The 17,561-nt window shown below is 43.2% G+C and overlaps 2 protein-coding genes and 1 long non-coding RNA gene across 6 annotated transcripts in view; 2 read left to right on the top strand and 1 right to left on the bottom strand.

Annotated features, from left to right (window-relative positions):
* Window positions 1-17,050, top strand: part of LOC146992070 (uncharacterized) — an 86,427-nt gene extending 69,377 nt beyond the window's left edge. Inside the window, exon 2 of the long non-coding RNA XR_015036260.1 lies at window positions 16,426-17,050. This is a non-coding gene — a long non-coding RNA (uncharacterized LOC146992070). The remainder of the gene's footprint in view (window positions 1-16,425) is intronic.
* Window positions 1-17,561, bottom strand: part of slc5a10 (solute carrier family 5 member 10) — a 28,675-nt gene that overhangs the window by 1,887 nt on the left and 9,227 nt on the right. For all 3 annotated transcript variants that reach the window (XM_085783422.1, XM_085783406.1, XM_085783413.1), the window contains 5 exons: window positions 13,915-14,050; window positions 5,446-5,553; window positions 4,969-5,119; window positions 4,647-4,815; window positions 1,691-1,906 (listed from right to left, as the gene is read on the bottom strand). In XM_085783422.1, the coding sequence (XP_085639548.1) occupies window positions 1,691-1,906; window positions 4,647-4,815; window positions 4,969-5,119; window positions 5,446-5,553; window positions 13,915-14,050 (780 nt within the window). The remainder of the gene's footprint in view (window positions 1-1,690; window positions 1,907-4,646; window positions 4,816-4,968; window positions 5,120-5,445; window positions 5,554-13,914; window positions 14,051-17,561) is intronic.
* sack1gb (scaffolding CK1 anchoring protein Gb) lies at window positions 7,408-15,369 on the top strand. 2 transcript variants are annotated; one of them, XM_085783394.1, is made up of 6 exons: window positions 7,408-7,555; window positions 7,608-8,176; window positions 10,049-10,216; window positions 11,069-11,193; window positions 11,913-13,316; window positions 14,953-15,239. In XM_085783394.1, the coding sequence occupies exons 2-6, from the start codon at window positions 7,652-7,654 to the stop codon at window positions 15,008-15,010; spliced, it is 2,280 nt and encodes a 759-aa protein (XP_085639520.1). In that variant the 5' UTR covers window positions 7,408-7,555; window positions 7,608-7,651; the 3' UTR covers window positions 15,011-15,239. The 2 variants fall into 2 exon arrangements, with proteins under 2 accessions (XP_085639520.1, XP_085639511.1); XM_085783385.1 differs by lacking the exon at window positions 7,408-7,555 and having other exon boundaries at window positions 7,629-8,176; window positions 11,913-13,311; window positions 14,953-15,369.

Raw genomic sequence — 17,561 nt, 5'->3', positions numbered from 1 at the left:
TACAACACGAGAGGAAAACAACTTAGAAAGGGAACGAAACGGAAACTGAAATGTACAAGTCTTAGCGTGACCGTTAAAGGACCACAGACTTGGAATGAGGTTGAGAGCACGATAAAAGAGTCTGCATCTCTGTATATTTTTAAAAAGAGATTAAAACAAAAACTGCTGTTGAAATATGTTTAATTCAAGCTTGGATTGCATAATTATTTATAATATATTGTATTGTTGTTCGATGTTCTGGGCCCCCGTTCATAAGCTACAGACAGCCTCTGGGATTACCCTTTACAAGATCATGTCTTGCTGTGTATTATGAATTGAAATTGTATTTGTATTTTAAAATGATTTGTAAAAAAAGAAAAAGAAAAAAAAAAGTCATTTGGTATAAATACAGTTAATGATGAAAACACACAGAGGCTTAATCCTTATGTTTATTTGTTTTCCTACAGACTACTATTACTATTACTATTGGACTGAGAGGCCATGCAGTTTGTTATCTCAGCTGAGTTTAGCATAAAGACTAGAAAAAAAGGGAAACAGCTGACGTGGCTCATTCACAAAATCCACCTACCAATGTCTAGAAAATAAACAAGATATATACATGTGTCTTAGATGCTATCTTAGCTTTAGGTATGTGAATTGTGTTGCCCCCTTTTTCCACTGCTGGCTGAAGCTTCATATCTAACAGACAGAAATGAGAGTGGCATCAGTCCTCTCATTTAACCCTCAGCAAGATAGTGAACTATCCATCAATGATGAACTATGTATATTTATTTTCAGGGTGGATGGCATGTGTTCAATTTGACACTTTGGATTTATAAGATCACTGATATGAAGCATTTTTACAACCCCATAGAACAATTGTATTTGTTTGTCTGTTGTTTTACTTTTGTGCCAAACAACTCATCACAGCTAGTAAAGATTAGATATTTATGAAACAAAGTTCACTAGAGAATATCACCGATGTGAACCTGTAGACATTCTGCATTTCTGGTCGTTGTATTTATCACGAGTTCTTTGTTTGGACAAGGAAGGAGTGTGGAGAAACGAGTTTGTACATGTGAGGATACAGATGGATACAGGGGGGTCTAAGGAGCATAATAGGAAGGCGGTATTTTGCCTTCGTCACGGGACAGTGAAGAGAGACAAGAAGATTGTGGGAAAAAGAGAGGTGATGACATGAAGCTAAGGGCCACAGATCAGATTTGAACCCATGACTGTAGTTTTTTTTTAAATAGGGAGGCTGATGTTTGCATTTTGAGTTCATACTGAGGCCGGAGCTGTGACTCATGTGTGACCTAAATTAATGACAGTAGAAATATGAAGCATTTGGTGTGGCGCATTGTGTGCAACAATACTTCTACAATACATTAATACTTCCACTGGCCTCTGTAATTGATCAGTGAGCCGCAGGATTTAGATAGGCACGGCCTCTTTGACTTTGCCTTAACGAGCCAGCTTCATATAATCTGCTCCCAAATGTTCAGCTGCCTGTTTCTTTACCTCAGATTCATCTCCGTTTTTTTCCTCAACACATGGGGCGGGTGCTCTACCAACTGAGCTAAACACCACCCCTGTTTTTTTGTTTCAGTAGATAGCATGATGACAGGTGTATCCACAGAAAAAAACCTGCTTAGATAAGCTTAGCTCTCTAATAACGCTGTTATTTACTGTAGCTTATGTGTACACACACCTGTTCGGGGGTGGGCGGGGGCGTCAGCAGGGATACTATAGTAACCACGACAGCGGTGAGCCCACAGAGCAGGATGGCGAAGTGGAGGTAGTGGACGCCGCGCAGCACAGCAGGTGCCGAATCCACGATGCCACATCTGGGAGGAGGGAAGGCAAACTCCAGCACCATCCGACACACACCCACCACCAAACCCACCATCAGGCCCCAGAATGCACCCTGTCAACACACACACACGTAACACATATCACATATCACATGATGACACAGTGCATGCCTGCATGTCTGCTGCACCTGGGAGTGTCTCGGCTCATAACACTCTCACTTTCCCACCATTATGATTTGTCATCTTTGTCGTGCAGCATATTTACACACACACACACACACACACACACACATGTGCAGCGACACAAATAACCATCTGTCTGCTTCTTTTTTTTTCTGCAACCTTCACCCAAGAATGTGATCGGTACAGTTGGGCTTAACACACATAAGTCACCTTGTCAAAGCACACAAAGCGATCATTTGTACTTTTGCTTGACACTTATGATACTTTCTTTCTTTTCCTCCTCTCTCTCCTTCCTTGTACTCTTCCTCTTTGATGTTTTAATCTACATGTGAACAAAATCATTTAAGATAACAGCTATTTTTGCTGTCATGTTGCAAACCATAGTGGGATGGTCTGTTTTTCCGGTTTTAGCTCCTATAAATTTGGAATGAAATCCTAACGTGTTTTAATACAAAGGCAGAGAGAGACGAATGCATCCACAACAACACTGTAATTACAAGGTCTATTAATGTTTTTTTATGAATTAACAACCGCATCTCTGCATGGTTCAAAGAGTACATCATATTCCCACGTAATAACTTTTCTCTCCTCGACGTCAGCGTGTGACACATCCTGTGCAACGCCGTGTTCCCTTTGACCCCATGAGTCAACACCATTTAGATTCTTAAAGCGATATGCTCACTGTGTTTGGCTGAACAAATAAAAAATGCTCGCACTTTTACTCTTGTGTAACAGGGCTGTTGACCCTTCTCCATAACTTTTCTTTACAGCTGTAAACTCAAAGAAATGGTTAGTTGGTGACATGTAAAACTTCTCCAGTCAGCATTTATTTGATCTTTTACAGGTTTTTAAAGTGTATGTAATTTATACAATGCTTAACGTGAAGATTTTTAGTCGTCTTGTGGTAACTTTCAGCCACATTTCTAGGAATATACATTAGTGTGAAACAAAGCTTGAGGCTATTATGGCGCTAGATAAACTCTACATGCTGATGGTTAGCAGGTAGGCTGGGTGTAGCTTGGGTGTATTTAAAGGCGCTATATAAATACAAGTTATTATTATTTTTTTTTTAATTATCATTATTATGTACGGTAAGTGTAGCATTGTAGCATCTGCTAGCAATAAACTCAAATACACCTGAGACTGCAGTCCTTTTATCTAAATGCTCAACATCATTACACTATCATGCTGATGGTTAGCAATATCATACCCTACTCAACATCTTAAATAACTTTGTTACCATGCCAGCAAATGCTCGTTAGTAATAAACACAGGTGAGGCTGCGGTGCTCTGAGCCAGGTTGTGGTTTGCAGGTGTTTTGTGTTGGAGAAATTAAATGTTTGGCCTGATTAAGGTTGACAATGGTTATCATCATCACAGTGAATCCTGAGGGGACGCGAGTGACTGTACCAATCCTCCTTTTACCAATAGCTGTTGAGACATTTCACAAAAAAACTAGAGGCACGAGATTAAAATTTGGGTGGATAATCAAGTCAGTAGGATTTATCCTCTGAGGAACATGAACATCAGCAATCCATCTGGTGGTTATTATATGTGGGACTTGACACTGCAGCCGACGCAAGCACTGATTTCATGCAACAAAGACGTCCTTTGACCTGCAAATTCCCCCCCGATCAGTATTTACTGGGCTATTGCCAGCTCATATACTACCCCAAGGCAAGTTAATTGTAAACCCAGTGTAATAAAAGTGAAAAGTGAAATAAAGCAGATACTGTAGTGTCATTCAAGAGTGAGATACATAACAAAAAAGGGGGAATAAAGGCCTTTGAATCTCAAAAAAGAAAAAAAATCCAGATAAAATCCTCCTCATTTCAGTGGTTGAGCAGCGTTCCAGCAAAGTGCAGACACACCCAGGACATGCTGTAATAAAGCATGGATTGAATCTTGACAATCCAGATGACTGGTGTGTACTGGCTGTTTAACAGTATCTCGACACGTGAATGCACCACTGTTATCTCTGTTAACCAACTCTGTTATCTTTATCTTCTAATAATCACAACTCTACCACTTTGTTATCAGACACAAACAATCACTTTCATTTATTGCAGTGAAAGAGCAGCATGTTCATGCCGGTCCCGACAGAGGAAATAATAAACAATGCACTCTATGACACACACACACACACACACACACACACACACACACACACACACACACACACGCACACATACTGTATACACACTCGAGTCCACACCAAGCAGTGAGGGATGTTTGCACTTAGCTGACTCCCATGTGAGACTAATAAAACTGCACTCCGGTACGGTGCAGGAGAAAGGACAAACAGTGCAAAGGAGGAAAACATCAACACTGACTGTAACAAAGCCTGAGGACTGATTGCAAAATCCTGTTTACGCTTTTAAGGACTTTTACTGAGGGAAACTGTCAAACATTCAGTAGCTGCAGCTTATCAAATGTGAGGATTTGCAGCTTTTCTTCTCTTTTTTCTATTATACAATTGAACTTATTTTCATTTTGCACTGTTGGGGTCAGATAAAATATGAAAACAGGGAGTTCTGAGCTTTTGCTTTCTTCTGGCATGTAGTGATTAATGGAAAAGTCTGATTAACAGATAATAAAATGAAGCTGTAACTCTCAATGGAAATATATACCCCTGTTTTTTTTGTTTTTTTTTGTGTGTGAGTTACCAACCTGCTCATTGGTCCTCTTCCAGAAGACTGCCAGAGTGAAAACAGCAGTGACCGGTGGAGCGAGGTAGCTGGTCACAGACTGGATGTAAACATACAGCTGGCCGCTGTTGGCCGACTGTAGGATGGGGATCCACACCACACTCACCACCACCAGGATCACTGTCACTATCCTGCAACAGACACATACAGCACATCTCTTTCCCCTTCTTCACAAAAAAGGCTTCTCTTTATTGACCCTTGTGTCAACAGTTAAAATATTGCCCAAGGTCGGACACCAAAGCAAAACAAGTGTCCTCCGACCACTGGGCCCCTCCGTAATGTACCTGCCGACCAATAGCAGCTCTTTCTCTGAGGCCCGGGGTCGATGTTTCTTCCAGATGTCCATGGTGAAGAGTGTGGAGCTGCTGTTGAAGATGGAGGTCAGCGAAGACATCAGAGCCGCCATCATTACCGCTATCATGAGCCCCCGTAAGCCTGTAATACACACACAGATATATATATATCTATATATTTATATATATATATATATATATATATATATATATATATATATATATATATATCTTAACTGGATAGGTTTTTATTGAATTGTGTTACTCTATTCTTAGCCAACCAATCATCCACAAAAATAGCTTCTTTTGTTTACTGTCTGTAACGTAGCCAATGTTTTATGTATTTTAGATGTGTGTTTTTTTTTGTAGCACATAGGCTATTATATAAATGTGATATAGTATATATATATATATATACCTCAAAGCATTGGCTCATTTTATAGAGATAATGTGCATGACTGTTCTCACCACTTGGCATGAGTTCAATGACCAGTTTGGGAAAGGCGATGTTGGAGCATCCCACCTCAGCTCCGCACACTCGAACACACTCCTCAGGGTCGACACATCCGACAGAGTCTGAAACACGAGGACGGTCAAATATCATTAACACGAAACTAAATATTTAGGCTCATGAAGAATTCATGCTGTCTCTCATTTCTGCTCCAGAAGGGGCAAACGAACTGGGGTAAAACTCAACCTCAGCACGGATGTAGGTTGTTGAAAGTGTTCTCAGTGGAAACATGTACGTCACAGAGGACAATGGCTATGCATAAATAAGTTACCTTACTTTATTTTGAAGTGAAAGCATCTTAACTGGATACGTTTTTATTGAATTATGTTGCTCTATTCTTAGCCAACCAATCATCCACAAAAATGGCTTCTTCTGTTTACTGTCTCTGTAGCCAATGTTTTATTTTAGATGAGTGTTTTTTTTGTAGCACATATAGGCTATTACATAAATGTGATGTGAAGCACTTTCAATTGTACTGTATGAAACAAAAAGAAGCTATCATGGGACATTAGAAAAGTGGCCATAATTAGCTGACTTTTTCACCCCGTGTTACAACATTTACTTTGCAAACTTCATTTCGTAACCTACTTTATTTACTCTCATCACAGGTTTGTTGTTGAATAAACTTGCTTTGCTTTGTTACACTGTGACATGAAAAGGTCGTCCAGATGTGAAGCACACTGTTGTTGATATTTGGCAATATGATATTTTTAAGTGGTGGACTAACAATTATTTGGTGTGTTGTTTTCCACAGTAAAACATCAACCTGACCTCATTTAACTCAATATGACACAATCATTCTTATTTCCCACAATGCCTAATCACCGGAAACTCCAGCAGAGTTTTCAGTGACACATCAGTGTGTCCAGCAATTACAACGAATAGCAAAGATGCTGAGTAATGTCCTGTGTTCTTGTGGTCTATGTTCATTTGTCCTCCTTCCTTATCATTGTATTATATCTAAATCCACTTGAGTCCCATGGTATGAAATAGTGTGTTTTTCTGGGTTAGTTATTACATTCTTTCATAAGGGTCTATGGGGGAAAAGAAGAAAAAAAAAAAAAGGTTTCCCTCCCTGTGTCAAGGCAGGAGGAGGGTGGAGTTTAGACCCTCTCTTTCCCAACCAACTACCGGACACTCCGCCTTTCTGCCCCCGGTAACTCAGCTTCCGTTGCCGGATTCCAGGGTCAGACACTCATCGGCAACTTCAGCAGCACACTGACCCACTTCGCCGAAAGAAGAAAAGGGGAAAAAAAACTGGAGGAACGTTTTATTTTGGGGGGAAAACGACAGAAGCTGAACCGCAGTGGACTCCGACTCCAGTGAAAGTTTTTTGTGCCACGTTAGTGAAATTTACGACTTTTTTCGCCGCTCGTTGAACTCAACAGTTGCCGAGCAGCTGTAACCAAGTTAACGGCCGCCGCTGTAACGTTAGTTAACTGTAAAACGGCCGCTGCTCTGCTCGCCTCCTCCGACAAACAAAGAGGAAAAGTGACTCGTCAGCGCAACAGTTGGTTCAGACTTGACTCACACTCAGTTTCAACACTTTTAAAGGGAGGATTAATGAGTTATTTCTACATCTGAAGTGCATGTTCCGCTTAGGATTGACTCACTGGCGGACACAGTCACTCATTCACCCAGACAGCTGCTCTGCCTCCGTCTGCCGAGCCCCGCGGCTGGAGCAGCTGAACCGGCCGCCTCCGCTGCTCCGCTGCCCCGCGGCGGCCGTCAGGTGAAGGGCGTGGCTGTGGCTGAGCCGCCGCGTCGCTGGGCGCTGGGCGGGGGGGAGCTTTGTTCTCTCAACACCTGAGCCTGTGGGAGTAACCTAACCTGAGAAGCAGCTGTGGGCTGAGGTGGAGCCCCGGGCCCCGGGCTGACTTAACTTAACTTAACTCACTGCTGCTCTAACGTAGCGGCCCCGTCAGATGAAAATAGTTTTCCACCAGCGGAGGAGGATCATCTCGCATCACGGGATGGACCGTAATGACAGATCGCACTTTTTCGAGGTTTGACCCTTCGGAGCGACGAGCAGAGAAAAGTGGGTCAGAGTGGTTTCAGGACTTAACTGTGTACTGACCGGCGGACAGAGAGACAGACAGAGAGACAGACAGACAGACAGACAGACAGACCGAGAGACAGAGAGACAGACAGACCGAGGACATCATGGCGCTGTCTCAGGTCCAGTGTCTGGACGAGCACCACGTCAACTGGCGCGTGAGCGAGGGCAAGCCGGAGTTTTTCTACAGCGAGGACCAGCGGCTGGCGCTCGAGGCTCTGGTCACCAAGGGCCGAGATGCCTTCACGGACTACATCCGAGAGCACAGCGTCCGGGAGTTCCTCTCCGAGCCGGAGCTGGAGCGGATTACGCACACGGCGGAGGCCTACCGACCGGGCCACGAGCACCAGCAGAGACCAGGCACCCCAGGCCCGGGGAACCTCACCCCGGGGTCCGCGGAGGAAGGAGGAGGAGGAGGAGGGGGAGGAGGAGGAGGAGGGGGAGATGGGGAGGTGTCGCTGCAGTACTGGCCCGACCGGTCTGAGGCCTCGGTGGCTGAACTGGACCTGGGCTGGCCCGAGTCCATCTCCTACCGAGGGGTGACCCGGGTGACCGTGTACACGCAGCCTCCCACCGAGGGTCACACGCACATCAAGGAGGTGGTGCGGAAGAGCATCGCTGCAGCTCAAAAGGTGGGGCAACAACAGGGTGGAGATGGAGGTGGTTGATCATTATTTGTGGTATTAAAGAAAGTTCTCTAGTCTGTGATAAAAACAACAACAACAAAGATAAAGGATCTAACAAACAAATGAACGAATAAATTGAAAACAGACCATTTAATCTTCAATGATTACTCTATTAACACTTTATTTTATTAATTCCAGTCACGCAAAAACTTTCTCCAGTGTGAAATTTTCATTTTTTTGACCTAAAGTTGACAATAAACTACTTATGTTTGCATTCTTCAGCTCAAAAGGTGGGGCAACAGGGTGGAGATGGAGGTGGTTGATCAGTATTTGTGGTAATAAAGTTCTCCAGTCTGTGATAAAAACAACAACAAAAAAGATAAAGGATCTAACAAACAAATGAATTAATAAATTGAAAATAAACCATTTAATCTTCAATGATTACTCAATTAATACTTTATTTTATTCATTCCAGTCACACGAAACTCTCTCCAGTGTGAAATTTTCAATTTTTTGTCCTAAAGTTGACAATAAACTGCTTATATCTGCATTTTCCATGTGAAACAAATCGTCTCAACTTGTTGGGTTTGAGACCTTAAATCAATATTTCATTGCATTGTTGCATTCTAGGAGAATTAGTGATCAATGCATTGATGAAAATAACCATTAAGTAACTCATCAAGTGTGTGAAACTGCATCATGTTAGGAGCTGTTTTGTCAACCTTCCTCCAGCCCACTGTCACTGTTTACATTATTTTGTATCATTAAATCACCGACCAAGTGTTCAGAGCAGAAGTTTTCTCTTCCTCTTCTGTTTTTTTCCCCCGATGCAGCTGTGCACTTGCTTAAATCCTACATCTTCCAAAGAGTTTTCTTTTTTTGTGAATTTACATTTGATTTATTGCCTTTGTCTTGTTGTTTCACTTCACTTTCTCCTCCCTCACATGTGCCAACTCACACATGCACCCAACAAAGTTTTTTCTGCATCGAAACAAGTCTGATCTTGACACGCTAGTGGTAAAAAATTCAGTGACGTCACCGATGATGGTTCTTGCCAAAATCCTATCCTCTACCTTTGACATGCATGAATGCACATGCACATGCACATACGTACAGTAGTCTGGCTCTGAGTCAGCGCCACAGGCCTTCAGACACCAACTAATAAGACTTTAATACTTGGCAGGCTGTGCAGACGCAACACATTTGTGTCTAGGCTGTTGTTCAACTGAACTCAACAAACTTTGGGGGGTTGTATGCATAACATTTAACATCATTAGTATTTACTACCGTGCATTGCAGCATATTTTCTTTTACCTGCTTGTTTTTTTTAACTTTTTGTGTGATTTACAAAGCTGTGTTTCACTGCGTGCAAGAATACAACTGGACAATCATTATAAACTCGGTTTTAAACAATAAATTCACTAACAAGCTTTGTTTTCAGATCTGTTTTCATGTCTTTTTGCCAAGTCATCTGTGTTTGGGACTAACCTCTATTTCTGCAGAAACTCAAAACTGGGTCAGTCGAAAAGGGAGAATAGGCAGCGCTGTGTGAAGAGTACCCCGCTGTCACCAGAAGTGCAGTGTCGTTGAACACAGGCCGTCTAGTAACCTCTCACTTTATCACCACAGTGTAAAAAGACTCTTTGTTTCTACCAGTCTTTTTATGGAGCATCAAGTTTTTTAAGGGCCAGTGAGAACATTCTCTGTCTTGGGGGGTTTAATTTATTGGTCAGACACAGTTCTCTCCAAGTGCCCGACTTCCTTTCAGGGTTTAATGAGTTTAATATTGTTGATAAGAGCAGCTTAAATCAAACCCACCCTCCCAGGGCAGGAAACACTAACACCCCTTGTGGTTTCCTCTGTGTGTTTTGTGTTTAGGTAATAGCTGTGGTGATGGATGTGTTTACGGACGTGGATATTTTTCGAGACCTGCTGGATGCGGCGTACAAACGCAGAGTTCCCGTATACATCATTATTGACACGGCTGCAGTCCCCTGCTTTCTTTCCATGTGTGGCAGAGCTGATATGCACCGGGGACACCTAAAGGTATGTATACAGACGCACGCCCTCGCAGATGATGTTTTGATAAGATGTGAGGGGGGGGGGAAGTCAGATTTGGATGTGCAAGTAAACAAAAGCAGATGAAAATATTTTTAAGGTAAGCATTTCAAAGTAGGGCAAGTGACCGCAGTGTAACAGGTTTTTGTGTGCAGGACTTACTAAGGTGTGTGCGACAGCAAGTTGCTTGCCATAGGCTGGATGTCTGAGCTGAACTGGTCGAGTCAGTGTCACAGCTCACAGGGGATTTCTCTTCAAATTTTTTTTGTTTTCTTACTGGAAACCAGAAAGAGCCCGAGCATGTTTCTTGCCCCTGCTGCGGGCTGTTAATTAAACCATGTCCATGCTCGGTCTGCTTTCGGCAACTTTCATTTCTCTTTCTTCCTTCCTCATTGGTTTAACCATTAGACATCCCCCACCTTCGTTCAACTTCTTTTTTATCTGCCATCTCCGCTCTCATTATGAGCGTTTTTACGACCTCCAATGGTTGGTGCCTGCTGTGAGATTTCGCATAGAACATTTACTTACGAGGTAACGCTCGGCCTGGAACCACACCCTTATCACAGGGTTGAAGACAAACACCGCAGGGTGTGTCATACAAGCATGCACATACATAGAAGGTCCAAGCTGTAACCTGTAGAGTCAGCCAACACGAGGTTGTGGTGGTGTTAGAGAGCTGCTCTTGAGCAACAAGAACACTCATTCTTCTCTGCCCCTACGTGCTCATGTTGCCTTTATTTACCTTTTGTTCGCTAAAATCCCTCCACCTGTAAGTGCAAAATTCCCAGGAGGTTTTGTGTACATAGCATTAATCCTATATGTGTGTCTGTGTGTGTATAGAATCTGCGCGTGCGTTGCTGTGGAGGTGTGGAGTTCTTCACACGGTCGGCACAGAAGGTGCGTGGTTCGCTGAGCCAGAAGTTTCTCCTGGTGGATGGAGACAGAGCCATCTCTGGTTCATATAGGTGAGAAAATTTGTGTATGTTATGTTATTTAAAGCTGCACCAATCAATATTTTTTACAATGGGAACCAATCAAACGACCATTTGCAATGTGATGATTGGAGCGTTTTGGTGCACTTTCAGCTCATATTTTGGTTTTTGGGCCTCCAGCTTTTCTGTTTTTTAGTTTATTCTCATCCAATTCATTGAGTCAGATTCAGATAAAGTTGCTGTATACTCGGTTATCAATTGAACACAGTGGAGCATTTATCAGTAAAAAAAAGTCAGAAATGTCCCAGAGGAAGGGGTGGAGACCAAAACAAAGCTTTAAGGAGGTTTTTTTACTCAGCGCCTGAAAGGTTAACAAGTTGCCAGCACTGTGTGCCAATAACCGGTCAGCATACGTTGCAAAACTTTACCTGTCACTTTTGATTTATGAAGATTAGGCAGATTATAAATCCTTACCTTGACATGCACAGACTTCACCGTTTAATGCATAGTTTTTATCAAGGATATCTAGGAAGTCGACACTTTCAGTATGATGTTATGAACGTCCCCAGGGCATAAACGTCTGGTGTTAGGATTAAACTCTGCCCTGTTTTTTCTAAGTAGGAGTCGTGGAAGGAAGAAAGTATTCTCAATGACACAAAGAGCTTCAATAGAAAAGGAAAAAAAAAGTCCTGAGTACATTAATCTGGGAATCACTGCTGTGAATTTATGTTTCCATCTCTCTGTTATTCCAGCTTCACCTGGGGTTCCTCCCGTTTGGACCGTAACCTCATCACTGTGATCACAGGACAGGTGGTGGAGACGTTCGACCTTCAGTTTCGTGAGCTTTACCTCTTGTCCAGAGGCGTGTCTCTCAGCAAGGTTCCCATGGCGGACGAACCGATCCCCGACCCGCTCCCTCAGGCCGCTCCTGTGCCCGTCTCAGCTGCTGTCGCTAGGAAGCTCATCAATCCCAAATATGCCCTGGTTGCCACTGGAACACACACAAGCCCTTCCTCTTCGGACCAAAACTCCACCAACAAGAACTCTGCAAATCCCACTGGGCTAAAAACTACGAAAGGACGTCTTAGGGGAGTTATTGAGGAGCCGCCCATACACCCAGGATTAGCCCACCTGGAGAAGGCCTACCTGATTCCATACCTGCCCACCTGGCCAGAGCCGGACCCCCCCAGCGACGTGATTGGCTTCATCAACATCAGGGATGAAAAGCGCGCCCATCAGGTTCACCTGCAGCGGTCGGAGAGGTTCGAGGTCAGCCAGGCTATACGCTTCAGCTCACCAATGTTGCAACCGGCCCAGACGGAGCAACCTGCTTCCCGTCAGGATGCAAAAACTGACAAAAAAGACAAAAACCTCCCACCGGGGAATACGACCCCGGAAGCGCCCGCTCCTGTGAGTCCAACCAAAAAACAGGTCAAAGAGCAAACGCACATCGCTCCGAATACGAGCAAAACTGATACGACAGATTCCAAAGTGGCCTCTCAACAACAACAACAACAACAACAGAGCAAAACGCCCCCAGCACAAGATGCACCCAAACCAAAACCATCAACCAATGTAACTGCTGATTCACAACCAAAAGACAATGCTAAAGAAACTCCAGCGGCGCCAACCGCGGCGCCTCCGGTCCCTAAACGCCGCACACTGCATTTAGTCATTGACTCTGTTCCCTCAGAGCAGCTCGGACAGCCGCTGGTGACGCTGGTAAAGTTTGATGAACTGGAAAACCCGGATGGTTCCTGTGGCAAAAACGGAGCCCATGATAGGCTGACCTCAGGCCGGCGCCGTATGACGGCGAGGGACGACGGCGAAGACTCCGGCAGCAACGAAGGCGGCAGCGAAGACAGCACCAAGGTCATGTGCGACCGAGGAGCCAATGATGACCCTTCCAGCGCCTCCACTGCGTCAGAGGAGGAGTTTTACGACGCAACGGGCCCGGTGACGAACGGCGTGACCACCGGTTCGGGTCGCGGGCATCGGCACGGAGATGGGGTCAACATGATGGCCCGCCTGTCCCAGAGCATGGTGGACCTGCGAGAACCGGGCCAGTCAGGGGACAGCAACGCCCTCCTCCACCAATCAGAGCAGCTTCTCAGACGAGCACACGGCTCACCGCACAGGCACATAGGACAGGTGAGGTAATTTCAAAGTTACTATTTCTTAAATTAAACAATAATAAGCAGCAACAATGAATCTTTTTTTAGTTTTTGCTGGTTTCAGGTTCTCAAATGTGAGAATTATCAGGATTTTGGATGTTGCACCTGATTGGATGATTGAAATCCACACATTTTCCCACATTTTATGAACTTAATAATTAATAGAAGGGAAAAAAACTGTTTGCAGATCAGTTATCATGCAAATAATTAATTGTAGGCTGCTGTTTTACACAACACAGCCATGTTAAAATAAATGCTCACACAGAGCTTCTCTCAATTAAAAACAGGATTGACCGTTTTTTAATGTTTAATGATGATCACTCACTGATTTAGAAATAATAAGCGCGGAGGTTCCTGAGAGCAGTGTTTGTCATTGATCCTACAGACGAAGCCGGCGAGTGATTATTCAATTACAGGAAACACACAGACAATGTCTCACAGCTTCATACTAAATCACCTGAAAAGGGTGTGTATCAGCGGTGGTGTCAAGAGCAAGTTGCTGCCTGTTTATAGGTAAACATGTCCTTCCCTTTTCCAAATTAAAAGGCGTGATTGTCCGCCCTCATGTGTTAACACGCACCTGGATAGAGAGCCCTGCTGATCATGCCAGGGAGGATGATGAAGATGAAGGGCAGGATCTTCAGATAAGCAGCCAGGATCGATGCTCCTTTCACATGACTCATGTTCTTTGCAGACAGCGATCGTTGGACGATAACCTTCACACACACAGAAACACAAACAGGAATCATATTCATGCAGCACTTTTCCTTTCCAAAAAGACTCAAGATCAAGAAATTTACAGTGTCATAAAATACAAAGATGCAAGTTTATATAGGAATAAAAGTTAGCAGATTAAATTAAAAGAGCAAATGCGTTTATTTCCATGTGTGGGCTGTACAATTTTGAAACTGTCTTATGGCCAAGTGCAACATCCAAATTGCTGAAAATTGTTATGCACCACCAAGCATTGTGGTGCATCGGCCTAGAAATCATGTTTTGGAGATTTAAAGGAACGTATTTGAGAAAATCATTATTATATAAAGTTTTTTCAGTGTAAACGAAATGGAAAAACCATTTTGACTGAAACTCAACTACAAAACATCTCACAATATGATTTTTTTTTTTTACTGCATATCATGCAACCCTAATTCCCCTACATACTGTATGACCTTTAATTTACAGTATGTTGGCCTCATATCAAATGCGATAGAGATTTCTGCTTTGAAGCTTAACGACCGTAGAGTCTGAACCTGTGATGATTACTTCTGCGTTATTGCAGTTGAATACAAGGAGGTTCTGAAATAACCAAATCGTAACGGTGAGTCAGACCAGTGCAGCGCTAACGTGCATAACATCATTTGAATAAAAAAACCCAGGGAGCTGTAAAGTGCAGATCCTGAGCTGGAGCTGAACCTTTTGTTGCATCATGTCAATCCTCCTCTCTCTCTCTGTCCTCGGCGTGTTTAAAGGTCAATTTGTTAAAAAAAAAAAGGCAAAATATGAATAATATTTGACCCAAACTCAACACAGGTGGATGTTAATTTTGTGAGACGATGTGCAACTCTTCTGGACTCTCTGATGTCTCACTGGTGTCCCTGTCCTCTCTCTTCGTCTCTAGCTGTTCAACACCTCAAGATCCCCCGGTCGTGATGCGAGACTGCGCGGAGCTAAAGTAGTCATCGCCAAACCGGGAAGTTTCCACCGGCCCAGCCGTGCGACCGGCCCCGTGATAGGAGGACACCGTTACTGGCACGGCCAATTGCTGCAACCCGATTCGGCCCAGCTGCACGCACAGACCCGGTCCGGCCGGTCGCCTCGACGCCACAGCCCGGGACACAGGAAGACGGACCATGCCTCCGCGCAACCACAAGAAACACACGCATCGGGGCTGCTGGGAGTTCCCTTCTCTAAACTGAGCAGTTTAAGACACTTGAGGGCGCGAGGAGGCTTGACGCAGGGGAAAGTGACACAAAATAACAAAGCTACTAGGTAAAAACTGGGGACCATTACAGGTACACGAGGATATTTGTTGATAATGACTTGGTGGTATCCTTTCTCTCTCTGGCATGCTTGTAATTTCCCGCTTTGAAATATGAAGATGCAACATTCAGGAATTTAGTTTGACATTGTCAACAAGGGGTTGACATTTAACCTAATGTGCTTTAAAGGGTATTTGCCTGTTATGAATCTCATCTCATTACCATCGAATGCTTCGTGGCTCAAGGCGTCTGACTGGACGGTGTCACTAGAGGAAAATGATACTGAAATCTAGGATGAAAATGTGTTGTTAATAATAATAATAATAATATCTCAGCTGATATTCATGTTTACAAACAAGTGCATAAACGTATTCTTAAAGGGATAGTTCAACAGTTCAGCAAATTGGCCCATTCCCATCAAACTCATCAAATGCACAATCCAACAACTCCAAAACGCTCTGGTGGACAAGTTGTGACCTGCACATTCACCACGCTATGAGATAATAAGGGAACGATACAACACAGAGTTGTTTTCGAGGGAAATTCATGCAAAACCGCTGATGCGCGTCCCTGTCCGGGGCCGTTTTTCGGCAAGCAGTCTCTGCATTTGCCTCCGTCTCATATCTTTCCATTATTATCTCATAGCGTGGTGAATGTGCAGGTCACAACTTGTCCACCAGAGCGTTTTGGAGTTGTTGGATTGTGTATTTGATGAGTTTGATGAGGAAAACCAAGAAATCCCATTAGCCTCCGTAACGTAGCTCTGAGCAGCTCTTTACTTTACTTTATTTGTTTATTTGGTTGGGACAATGCATATTAATGGACAGTGAGTGCTAGAGTACCCACAGTAAATACACCGGATTTAGCACATGTGCTAAATTACATCCGTAGTCCCCAAAACAATACAACAAATTAACATAAAAAGTCCAAAAAGACAGAGGACCAATAGATAACAGGAAAAGTACATTTACATAGGTACAGGGTTAGACATGATTATTTGGATTGTAAAAAAATATATAATCTATATAGCTGGAATTAACATGATTCATTAAGCAGCTCGCGGCTCTGCTCTGCTCTGCCGTTCTAAAAATAGCTTGCACCGACAATTAAAGGTAACGAACCTACTGCTATGACTATAGGGATTATGGAAATGGGCCAATTTGCCAAAAATGTTGAACTATCCCTTTAAACTTTTTATAGCTTGGATTCCTCAGCAAGGTTGTTTTAAAAGAGCTAAGATTTCTACTACAAACAGGGTATTTTGTAGATGAAAACAGACGCCGCGTTAGATTAGGTCAGCTGTGATATCTCTCTCTGCTACAGTAAATAAGGCACCTCTGTCGTGTAAAGAATCCTCTGAACAAATATTTGTAAATTACCTCAGCTGCTTTGCTTTTTCAGAATTTCGTACTGTAACGTTTTCCATGTTCAAGATGCACAAACGTGTCGTGCGGTATCCGACATGTAAGATCGGCCCATCATGTTTGCTCGGCTCGCTGATGTACTTTGTCGGGCTCTACAGTTGATACCACTGTGACTGGTTACTGATGGTGGGAGGGTGAAGCTACTGTGTTGATTGCTTTTTACATATGTGACACATTGCTGTCACTTATCCATGTGGCTGCAGCGACCAGGTGTAATGTATGTATCTAATGTTAAATATACTGATGTGGGACCAAAATTGAATGTTGTAAATAAAAAGACGGAGCGTCGCTCTCCAGTCGTTGTCTCAACCAGTTCTGCTGAGTTGGCATCTCTTTATTTCAAAGCAAGTAAAGCCAACAACTTAAACCTGCAGATCTGCTCTCACACAAGTGACATGGAAATAATCCAACACAACATTAATCATATTCAGTCACAATAAGGCCAGGTGCAATATCTAAAAAATAATCTGCAATGTCATTTCTTTGCATATTTTATAGCCCTGATCCAGAGCAGTTAAATAACCGCGTGCATGCACAGTGAAGTATTTTTATGTCTGCTTTTGCTTCATAGACAGAAAAAATATAATTGTAGCTGGTATTCTAAAGAGATTTCTGAAGCAAAGTTTTTGGGTTTGGCACAAAGTCATTATCTGGGAGACAGGGTGGAACCTGACCGTTTTCTTTTTATGAGCCTTGTGGATGCACCCACATTAGTAGATCAGAGACTGTTTGGGCATGTAACATGAATAAAACCCAACAAATTTCACTTTTGATCTTCTTCACTCAAGGAAAAACAAAACAAAAAATTCTGGCTCATCTTTGAT

The sequence above is a fragment of the Trachurus japonicus genome, chromosome 1 (assembly GCF_045865225.1).
Source record: "Trachurus japonicus isolate A0001 chromosome 1, Traja_1.0".
Classification (NCBI taxonomy): Eukaryota; Metazoa; Chordata; class Actinopteri; order Carangiformes; family Carangidae; genus Trachurus; species Trachurus japonicus.
The sequence above is the reverse complement of the archived record's forward strand: the minus strand, read 5'-3'. Positions and strand labels throughout refer to the sequence as shown.

Excerpts from the sequence above, each read along its gene's own strand:
- sack1gb (XM_085783385.1), top strand. The coding sequence starts at position 7,652 with ATGGCGCTGTCTCAGGTCCAGTGTCTGGACGAGCACCACGTCAACTGG. Across the intron at positions 8,177-10,048 it reads GCATCGCTGCAGCTCAAAAG|GTAATAGCTGTGGTGATGGA; the intron begins GTGGGGCAACAA and ends TTTTGTGTTTAG. Across the intron at positions 13,312-14,952 it reads CGCACAGGCACATAGGACAG|CTGTTCAACACCTCAAGATC; the intron begins GTGAGGTAATTT and ends CTTCGTCTCTAG.